The 11,262-nt window shown below is 41.7% G+C and overlaps 1 protein-coding gene across 6 annotated transcripts in view; it reads left to right on the top strand.

The window, feature by feature from the left end:
• Positions 1 to 6,178: 6,178 nt before the first annotated feature.
• The window catches only part of SRPK2 (SRSF protein kinase 2), a 173,818-nt gene continuing 168,734 nt past the window's right edge, over positions 6,179 to 11,262 (top strand). For 3 of the 6 annotated variants that reach the window (XM_060244710.1, XM_060244709.1, XM_060244707.1), the window contains exon 1: positions 6,179 to 6,449. In XM_060244710.1, the coding sequence (XP_060100693.1) occupies positions 6,412 to 6,449 (38 nt within the window). In that variant the 5' untranslated portion in view covers positions 6,179 to 6,411. The remainder of the gene's footprint in view (positions 6,450 to 11,262) is intronic. The other 3 variants (XM_060244712.1, XM_060244711.1, XM_060244708.1) reach the window with 1 other exon arrangement.

Raw genomic sequence — 11,262 nt, 5'->3', positions numbered from 1 at the left:
CGGCACCACTACGGGTGAGAATAACCGGAGAACTGTTTCTGGTCCCTTTGACTTTGTTGAATCCCAGCTCCAAGAGGTTTATGCACACCCGAGCCCTAATTGACTCCAGGTGCACCCGGGAAATTATCACCCCGAGGCTAGTAGAGGCATTAGGATTAGCACGAAACCCTCTAACCCACCCTCTCCAATTTCAGCAAATGGACGAGACAGTAATGAAAGGGGAGCTATGCGTGGAAGAAACCCAGTTTTTCCTGGTAGGGATTAAGGAACACTGGGACATGGAAGTTTTTGTAATCGCCTCCCCCTCCTCCTTTGATGGTGGTGGGGGTAGGCTGGTTAGCAAAACACCAGCCAAATATCCAATGGGGAGAGCAGACTATAGACTTTGATAGTAAATAGTGCGTTCACCACCACTGGTTGCTAGAATGGGGGCCCTCACCCCCCCTAAGAACGAAAGACTGCTTAACGATAGATGAAGTAAAATCCATCCCCAAAGAGTACCGAGATTTATGCAGAGCATTTAGTGAGGAAGAGGCGAACGAACTCCCCCCCCCCCCATAGGAGTACCAACTGAGCCATAGAGCTGATACCAGGTCAAGAGTTGCTTAAAGCGAAGCTCTACTCCATGGGATGGGCAGAAAAGGAGGAACTGAGGAAGTTCCTGGATAAAAACTTGAAGCGAGGGTTCATTAGACTGGCAACCGCGCCACATGCCGCCCCAGTGCTAGTCAGAAAGAAAAAGGACGGGGGGCTTACACTTTGCACAGATTTTTGCGGGATAAATGCTATATCCGTGTCGAACGCGTATCCGAACCCCCTGATCAAAGACTTATTAAGTACGGTGTCAGAGGGTTCCATCTTTACCAAACTAGATCTGAGAGACGCATACTTTCGAATTAGAATTAAAGAGGGAGATGAGTGGAAAACGGCATTCAATACACCCATGGGGCAATTCGAGTATCTAGTATGTCGTTCGGGCTACAAGGGGCGCCCGGAGTATTTATGAATTTCATCAACAAAGTGCTGAGAGAATATTTGTATAAGGGGGTGGTGGTGTACCTGGATGACACCTTTATCTATTCAAAGGATCTATCCTCCCACATAAAGTTGGTGAGGAAAATACTCAGCACTCTGTTAGAGCACAAACTGTATGCCAAATTGTCAAAGTGCGAATTCCACCAGGAGGAACTCGACTACTTGGGATTTAGAGTCTTGGGGGGAAGGATTAGCCATGGACCCAGTCAAAATACGGGCAGTGCTAGACAGGGAACCCCTGAAAACATGTAAACAACTCCAATCTTTCATCGGGTTCGCAAATTTTTACAGGGGGTTCATAGAAGGGTTTGCTAAAGTTATGCTGCCATTGACGGACCTGCTAAAAACCAAGGGGAAGGGTCCAGAGGCGAGTAAACCCGGGACCAAGCTAGACTGGTCTCCCGAGTGCCAGAAAGCCTTCGACAAGCTAAAGCAGCTGTTCACAAGCGAGCCTATCCTGGCACACCCAAATGAACTCAAACCCTTCGTGGTGCAATGTGACACTTCCGAAGTAGCCGTCGGAGCAATACTGATGCAGAAAGATGATGAGGATAGATTAAAGCCATGCGCCTACATCTCCAAAAATTTTTCCAATGAGCAGCGCAATTGGTCAGTCTTGGACGAGGAGGCGTTTGCAGTAACATTTGCGCTGAAAACTTGGCCCTCATGGATAGAGGGGGCGCGAGTGCCTTTTGAAATTTGGACAGACCACAAAAATCTAGAGGCACTAACTGGGCGCCAAAAATTAACTACCAAACAAATTCGGTGGGCGGGATTCTTTGCTAAGTTTGATTTCACCCTCAGACACATACCGGGTTCTAAGAATTTTCTAGCGGACGCCCTCTCCCGACTACCGCAGCACAAGAGTCAGAAAGAGGAAACCAATAGATTCTCTCATTCCCCCCGCTGCGATAGCGGGAGGAGTAACCACGCAGTCAGGAAAAAAGACCAAGGCCTCAGAACCGTGAGGGGGAAGTAAACTGATCACCGAGACCAAACAGGAGAGGGAGGGCCGCCCCAAAGGAATCACTAAAGGAGAAGGGGCGTTTTGGTACTTTGAGGGGAAGTTGTACGTTCCAAAAACCCTCCGCCCAGAAGTGTTGCAGCACTGCCACAACAGTAGAATAGCAGGGCATTTCGGCTATGTAAAAACGCTGCACTTAGTAAAAAGACAATTTTGGTGGCCCAAAATGAAAAAAGACGTTTCCGAATTTGTGGCTTCTTGCCCAGTGTGCATTATGGCCAAAAGGAGAGGAGGAAAAACCCTGGGTCTGCTTCGCCCCACGACCACTGCTGAGAGACCCTGGTCGGTAGTATCGATGGACTTTATAGTCAAATTACCGGTCTCCCAAGGGTGCACAGTAATTTTAGTAGTGGTGGACACCTTCTCCAAGCAAGCACATTTTACTCCATGCAAACAAATACCCACAGCTAAGAAACTAGCTGAATTGTTCTTCCAACACGTGGTCAGACTACACTCATTCCCCGATAAGTTCATTAGTGACTGCGGCTCGCAGTTCGTTGCCAACTTCTGGCGGGAGTTTTGTAAATAACAGGCATAGAACAAGGGTTAAGTTCCGCCTATCACCCGCAGACGGATGGACAGACGGAGCGTGTGAACGGACTTTTAGAACAATATTTACGATGCTATGTGAACTATCAACAAATTGGGTGGAATTACTCCCCTTTGCAGAGTATGGATACAATAACAGCGTACACAGCTCTACTAAAACATCACCATTTCAAACTGTGAATGGCTATGAGGGAAAGCCATTCCCCCTACTACCGGCTCCCAAGGGAACAGCGTCACCTACCCCTAGCCACCAATGGCGGGAAACTTTAGCCGAAGCTTGGAAAGTAATCCAGGAAAACCTGGAGACAGCTAAACAAGACTATAAAAAACATTTCGATAAAAAACACTCGCTTGAGTGGGACTTTAAAGTAGGAGATACAGTGTTTCTGTCCACTAAGAACCTGCCATTACCACAACCATCCAGGAAATTAGCATATAAATACCTGGGACCGTTTAAAATTAAGAGAGTCATAAATCCGGTCACAGTGGAACTAGACTTACCAGAAATGTTTAGTAAAATTCACCCTGTTTTCCATTGCAGCTTGTTGAAAAGGGACCCTCGACCTACGTGTTGGCATCCACGCCCACAGACGCCCACTCCTATTCCAGTGAAGGGTCAGAGTCAGCATGAGGTGCAAGAAATACTGGATGCTAAAGTGAAAAGGGGAATACTACACTACCTAGTCCGTTGGAAATACTTCCCCCCTAGCTGTGACGAATGGGTCAAGTCATCAGACCTCCGTGCACCCTCACTTTTAAAAAAGTTTTACCTACTGCACCCAGACAAACCCCGAGCCGGAGCTTAGGGAGGGCAGTATGTCAGGCTCTGTAAGGTTTAGAAATTTTAATTGCAACATACTAACCATATGGACTTCTGATACTAACCCATATATCTTTCCTGCCATGTAGTCTCTACGCATATCAAAGAGATAGCCATTAATGTGTAAACATTGTTGATGCTCCCAAGGCACAAAATAATGCAACTGTTAAAAGATAACTTGGCTGCAAGGCAACTTCTCAGGGGAAAGAGATAAGCTGAAGCCTGTGTGAAAGTTTGCACCTCCAACTCCTTGATGTCTTGGGAAAGGGAGCTTTGTTTAGAATTGCTTTGATGTAGAATCTTTTAAGAGTGGCCCATGCCTAGGCATCGGTATTAGTCTCAATCTTTGTAACCAGCTATGAGTTTCCAATAAAGTGTCATTTTGTTTCAAATGAACATTGCGTTGAGATTCCATCGCCTGACAGAGGGCAACAAAGATGGTGCGGGGTCTGGAGACCAATTCCTATGAGGAAAGACTGAAGGAGCTGGGTATGTTTAGCTTGGAGAGGAGATGACTGAAAGGTGATATGATCACCATCTTTAAGCACTTGAGAGGCTATCATACAGAGGATGGTATGGAGTTGTTTTCAGTTACTCTAGAAGGTTGGAGCAGAGCTAAAGGGTTGAGATTAAAAGAGTTTTCAGTTAAACATTAGGTAGAACTTCCTGATGGAGTGGTTCCTCAATGGAACAGGCTTTCTCGGGAGGCGGTGAGCTCTCCTTTTTGGAGGTTTTTAAAGAGAGACTAGATGGCTGTCTGACTGCAATGCTGATTCTGTGAACTTTAGGCAGATCATGAGAGGGTGGGCAGGAAGAGTTGCATCAGTCCTTAGTTCTTGTGGCTCCTTCTTACATGTCCAGGGCAATGCTGTTTGCCACTTTGGGGTCGGGAAGTAATTTTCCTTCAGGTCCGAGGGATTCTGGAGATTTTTTTGCCATCTTCTGAGCATAGAGCAGGGGTCTCTGGGGGTGTGAGGGGGTGGTATTTGTGAATTTCCTGCATTGTACAGGGGTAGGACTAGATGGAGATCCCTTTCAACATTATGATTATGTTGTTTGAAACTTTAATAATTTATCTTCCTTTTCCCCCTGTAACTTTTCTTAATTAAACATATCTGGTCTAGGTTGCAACCGAGTAAAGTGGTTGTATGTGCTGCTGTGGTATTTACTGGCCATTTGTTTGAATTTATTTTTGTAATTTGTTCTGAATGTACAGAAGAATAGAAATACAAAGTTTCAAATAAATGAAGAAGAGCCGAACTGTGAAGTTCTCCTCTGTATGTTTCCTGGTTTGCCAACATTCTGTTTTAGCAACTAAACACCATATTCAAGTTGAGATCTGATTAATGTTGAATAAAGCAGCATTACCTGCCAGTTCTTTGAAATGATGTTACAATGGAGGAGTACCATCTAAAATATGATTGGACTCTTGTACATTATCACTCAGATGATACCTCATTTCACTGCAGTTCTCAACTCTAAGGTGGGGGTGTTGAACTCAAGTTACGAGGGATTGATCTGATATAAATGAGACCTTGTTGGGCCAGGCCATGTTTCAGTTTGCATAAAATGTAATGCCAGGTACCGGAGATATAAACTTTATAAAGGACTCAAACACAATTAAATATTTTGCATCTCTCCCATGTGAACTAGGAAACTGAGCAAAGGAAGCTCTGTTTCTTTCCTGCCCTTCCCAGGGGATGAGGAGGGGTGGAGCCTCAGCCAATAGAAGGAAATAGGCTTGGCTCAGTAGCTCCGCTGTGCAATTGAAAGAGCCTGGCAAAGCAAGCTCTCCTTCCTTCCCTTCTTCCTGAAGGGAGGAACCTCAGCCAATGAAGTAGAGACCTTGCTCTGTAGCTCCTGTGCAATTGAAGAAGCATGGCAAAGCAAGCTGTGCTATAGAAGGAAGCAAGAGAGAGGGAGAAGAAAGCAGATTTGCTCGCAGGTCTGGTAGGAACCCACTGGGGGCCTGAGCTGGGTCCCGGGCTGCATGTTCAGTATAACCACTGAAAAAAATTGTTTGCTATCTTTCCATCTTTGTAACTTACTAAGATGCTTCTGAGTGTATATGTGTGTTTTGTAGGAAAGGTTATTAAGGTTATAATAAATGATGTAATTTTTTAAATGTTTGGGAATAATCAGTGAGGAACAGTTGAAAAGCACAGCCTTTATTAAAGCTTGCCCCTCAGTGGTGGTTGTATATGTTTTGCTGTCATTTTGTGATAAGAAGCTACAGATGGCATGGTAGACCTCCCCCCTCCAACAGGCGTAGAATTGATCTGGCTGTGATCAACTAGCTGATGTTGTCAGACCATTTCTACTAGGCAAATATTATATGTCAGCCCATCTTTGCTAGTGGGTGTTGCTGCTGGTCGGAGGGGAACACTTCAAGAAGGAGTGAGGGAAATTTCTTTTTGGTTTCATCATCTATTGTGTGTATGGGATTTGTCTATCAATTATTATTGATAATTATTTCTCATCTGTACGTTAATGAGTAAACATGTTCTTTGTGCCAAAAGGCAATTCAGCAGACTGTCTTTTTGAGATCTCTTGAAATGAGAGCCTCTTACAGCAAATACATTTCTAGCTGTCCAGCTGCGTAACAATAAACTATTTGTTGGATTTTTCTTAGTAGCTGGAATGTGCCTCTGCATGTAATCTGTTTTAAGAATCATCTGGTAAATGTCAGTTCAGTCTCAAAATAGGAAACACCCCTCCATATAAAAGGAATGGTACTTCCTGCTTTCATAAACAGTCATGTGCATAGTTTAGCAAGGCCTGATGCCTCTGGAGCTTTTTCTGTTATAGCACCATTGAATCTGCCTCTGCAGAAGTACAGTGAATCTGTGGCTTCATTTGGAACAAAGGAGATTAGGGGGGGTGGATCTCTCTCTAATAAGGCATTGGAAAGCAAGGGCAGGCAGTCTTTGGTTGTGAATATATTCTGATTTTTCCAGAAATCAAGCAGAAGATTGAGCTGCTGATGTCAGTTAACTCTGAGAAGTCGTCCTCTTCAGAAAGGTACAGCTATGTCTCCTGCATGAACAATTTTGCTAAGATGCAGCATAGGGTATTTTTTCTTATCAAGTTTATGGACTGTGTTGATGTGTTGCATGCTTGCCATTGTAATGTATTAGCCGAATCTGTGTTTCCTGGTTAAGCTTTGTGACATTTGCAAAAGCTTTGTTTACATTTTTTAAATAAAATCTACTATATGCAGCATGCAAATGCATAATACTGTTATCTTCTGGTACATACGTATGCTATACTGTTGCTGCAGTCTGTGTGTTTGGGGGGGGGCGCCCCCCAGCATCTCGATTTTTAAATGCCGACTGAAAAATGTTTTGTATGATAATTGCAGATTATTTTACTTACGAAAGTGGACATTCATGAATTTAGGCTAGTAGGGGGGGAAAAGCTGTTCAAAGCATAATGTTTTTCTGGAAGAGAGTGTCCTTTACAATTAGCTTAGGAATTGCAAACCTGTGAATTAGTCACATTCTGGGAGAGAAATGTGATGCTGCTTCAAGTCTGTGCTAGGAAATGGAGCAGTCACTGCATGCTGGAATGGTTCATGCCTGCAGGTAAGGACAAAATGACTCAGAAGTATTTTTGGAGTAATTATTTTATATATATGAAATTTGCTTTTAATATTCATAAGCAGTTTTACTTTTGCTTTCCTATTAAACATTGTTTTGTTTAAACCCAGCCCTATTAAACCATATTTTGCTTTAAAATTATTTTTGCTGCTACAGTGTATATCCCAATTTTGTATGTGGTGTTCCTCTTTTTAAAAATACATTAATCTTTGAATCTCTGATAGACAGCTTTGTCTTTAATAGCCATTTCTCTTGTTGGTGACAGTATAATTTTTTAGTAAATGTGTACGTTAATTATAAATTGAATATTACCAAAATGGGCATAAGAAAATACATTCCAGTGCATTAGTACATCCAGGCGAACGAATAGGTGATGAAGAATATCATTAAAAAGGAGGTTATGGACTCTGCCATGTACAGCTTTAAAACAGGACAAATTTCTTTGGATTTAAAAGTGGAAAAATAGAGACAACAACAAGGACTGCCTTTATCTTGTTTTCTGATATCTAAATATCACAGCAAGGAGACATACATAAAATGGTGGGTGGGGGAGGAACAAGCAAAGCATTTCCCCTTCTTTTTAAAGGCATATTTCCAGAATTTGAGAACATAACCAAAGGGTTTAGTCATTTTGTCATAGAAACCGAAGCTCAGGATTAAAATGCTAAATAGCTTCAATGTTCAGTTTTTCGATCCCTGACCTGGTTATATATGAGCTATAAGTGTTATGCCAATAAAATGGTGGTGATGATGACGTGAGGAAGGAGGCTGGAGACGAAAATAGCACAGAGAAAGAATGCCAACTGTGATTTTTGGATTTCTGTTAAAGATTGGCACTGATACTGGGGTAAAGCCAACTACAACATTCTCTTTTGCTAAATACATGTATTATGAAGGAGCTGATAGCTCATTCTGCTCAGAAATGTATTTTAACTCTGGATGAAAACTGGCCAACTGTAATTAATCTAACTCCTTAATGCATTAATGCACATAATTAGATAAGGAAGATGTACATTTAAGAGTACGCATTGTGTTAATGACCCACAAAAAGGGGAAAGGGGAGGGAAGCAGCATAGATCATAACCTATATAAAAACAAATATGCAAATATAATAGGGGGAAATGTTATAAATTCTTTTTTTTAAACCCTGCTGATTTGGAGTGTTTATTCTTAGTGTTATGTGTAATCATTGTGGAATTTTTTTAGCCCTTTGATAAAAACACATGAACATTCACTTTATAAACATGACTGCTTTGTGGAAGTCTTATTGCAGTGGCCCAATCCAGGAGTAGTTGGTCAAGGTTAAGCTCTGTAAGCATGACTGACTGTTTCTTGACTGGGATTCAGTATGTATGTTTAAACATTTGCTTATTTCCAGCATGTTGAACTTGTGTATCACTGAATGTCAGGGGTAGTTATTTCAGATCATTCATGGTATTTATGAACTATTTGAGAAAGGTAGGCCAGCTTACTTTATCACCTAACTGGAAATCTAAATTTTAGTGTTTATAGTTGGTTGCAGGATTTTTATTTTTATTTTTTTTGCTTATAAGATTAATTGTTGATGTTGCTTACACATTATGGGTGTTTGTGTGTATGCAATGTGCGAATTCTATATAAACAGTGATGTTTGAGCATGTGGACACAAAGGTGGAGTGAATTCGCAAATGCATAGCATAAGCAATTATGTTAATCACCTAGTCAGTATAGATAATTATTCATGGGATTGTAGAATGTGATTTGGTTGACATTTTATGCATGTTCAACCTGTATGAAGTCTCAGATCAGAGAATATATTGATTGACTTGCTAGTGTATGTATTACTGGACTGACATCATCGACTTGTGCCTATTCTGTGACATTACTTGGATACTGGCAGAGTGACAAAATCTCGCTTCTTCTGCTGGTTTATGCACATTCTCCATATCATCATGTGAATGTGTAACAGTACTTGGAACTTGCACACATTCACATTAATAACAGCATAGTACACACGTGCATAGAACCCAGTGATCTTAAATACGCTGCAATTTTACTCATCTAGTTACACTTTTACAGGAAAAAGGACTTAGTAATGGAGTGTAATAATTTGTGTATTGGATTTGGAAAATGCCAATGTGGAAAAAGTTTGAAAAAGTGCAGAACTTTTAAAAAAAGATGTTTCATTGATTTTGCCTAATGTTGTCTTCGAAATATATGTATTACTTTAGTGAGAAGTGTCATTTTTTTGTCATTTTTTTACATGGCACTTGGAAAACTTCTGTGTCTGCGTTTAAGTACAGCCCTGTGCAGCTTCATCAAATGACAATGTCTCTGTGTACCTGAGCATCACAGGGCAGCTTGTGCAGTGATCTGGAAAAGTCAGTTTGGAGATATTTCAGTTACTCACTTGCCCACATGAAGTAACAAGGTATCAGTAGCCATGTAATAACCTTTTCTAGGCAAGTAGATTGTGATAATGGCCTCCCAAGTACTGAGTTTGCTGAGTCCTCCAACCATAATGGAGAATTATTGTGCTTACATGGTTTGCTGGTTATTTGGGGTACAAGAAGCAAACATTGTATTGTACTGGCTAACAAAGTTTAGTAAAAGCTTTTTAAAAATCAAATAAACTTTTTGTACATTACAATATTACAAGAAAGGTCCATTCAATGAGCACTCAGATATTTGCTCATTTCATCAAAAAACTTCCTCAGGAGTATTCCTTCCTATTTCTTTCAGGGGTTTCAGCCTCTTGTTACAATTCAGTAATAAGGCTCTCTGCAACATCTTTCTTTTCTTCAAGATCTCTCATCCTGGAATAAACCATGGTTATTACAATGAGATACAAAACAAAGCTGAATGGGATAATTTTTAAATTCTTAAATGACTAATTTTTAAGATACTGTTAATTGTTGTTAAGAACTTACCTGTCAGTATCACTTAAGTGTATGTACAGTATGTCACAGAAGTGAGTACACCCCCTCACATTTTGTAAATATTTAAGTATATCTTTTCATGTGACAACACTAAAGAAATGACACTTGGCTACAATGTAAAGTAGTGAGTCTACAGCTTGTATAACAGTGTAAATATGCTGTCCCCTCAAAACTACGCAATACACAGCCAGTAATATCTAAACTGCTGGCAACAAAAGTGAGTTCACCCTTAAGTGATAATGTCCAAATGGGGCCACCATTATTTTCCAGCACTGCCTTAACCCTCTTGGGCATAGAGTTCACCAGAGCTTCACAGGTTGCCCCTGGAGTTCTCTTCCACTCCTCCATGACGACGTCATATAGCTGGTGGATGTTAGAGACCTTGTGCACCTCCACCTTCCGTTTCAGAATGCCCCACAGGTGCTCAATAGGGTTTAGGTCTGGAGACATGCTCGGCCAATCCATCACCTTTACCCTCAGCTTCTTGTCTTTGTACTCCTCGCCTGGTTGCTGCCACACACGCTTGACACCATCTGAACCAAATTGGTCTACAGGGCTGTCATCCCAGAAGGAAGCCTCTTCTAAAGATGATGCACAAGAAAGCCTGCAAATGGTTTGCTGCAGACAAGCAGACTAAGGACATGGATTTCTGGAACCATGTCCTGTGGTCCGATGAGACCAAGATAAACTTATTTGGTTCAGATGGTGTCAAACGTATGTGGCGGCAACCAGGTGAGGAGTACAAAGACAAGTGTGTCCTGCCTACAGTCAAGCATGGTGGTGGGAATGTCATGGTCTGGGGCTGCATGAGTGCTGCTGGCACTGGGGAGCTACCGTTCAGTCATCTACACTTTACCCCCACCAAGCTGGGTACTCATTTTACCGACCTTGGAAGGATGGAATGCAAGAATATGAGCATTGAATCCTTGCTATATATGCATTTTATCAGGATTCAAGTGAGATGACTGCAATAATGGAGTGGCTGGTTATTTAAAACCATTGTATGATACTTCATCTCAGCAACTCCTCACCATGTACAGTTCTCCTTATTACTTATTTGTTCAACACCACCCCCCATTTTATCAGAGATATCCTTATGTCCTTCTTTTGCCCTTTGCTCTCTCCATTCTCACTTGCTAAACTGACCACTTTGCATTGACCTGTTTCCTTTTTAGATGCTCCTGACGCCCATACTTTATTCTTACTTGTTCTTTCTTGCCTTCAGATTGCCCTGCTTTCTACAATAAACAGCTCAGCCAAATATTTGTGCCCATCCCATCTCTGTATAGGGCAGCTCAGCCAGTCACTACTACAAAC

This window comes from Heteronotia binoei, chromosome 8 (assembly GCF_032191835.1).
Source record: "Heteronotia binoei isolate CCM8104 ecotype False Entrance Well chromosome 8, APGP_CSIRO_Hbin_v1, whole genome shotgun sequence".
In the NCBI taxonomy this organism is placed as follows: domain Eukaryota; kingdom Metazoa; phylum Chordata; class Lepidosauria; order Squamata; family Gekkonidae; genus Heteronotia; species Heteronotia binoei.
The sequence above is the reverse complement of the archived record's forward strand: the minus strand, read 5'-3'. Positions and strand labels throughout refer to the sequence as shown.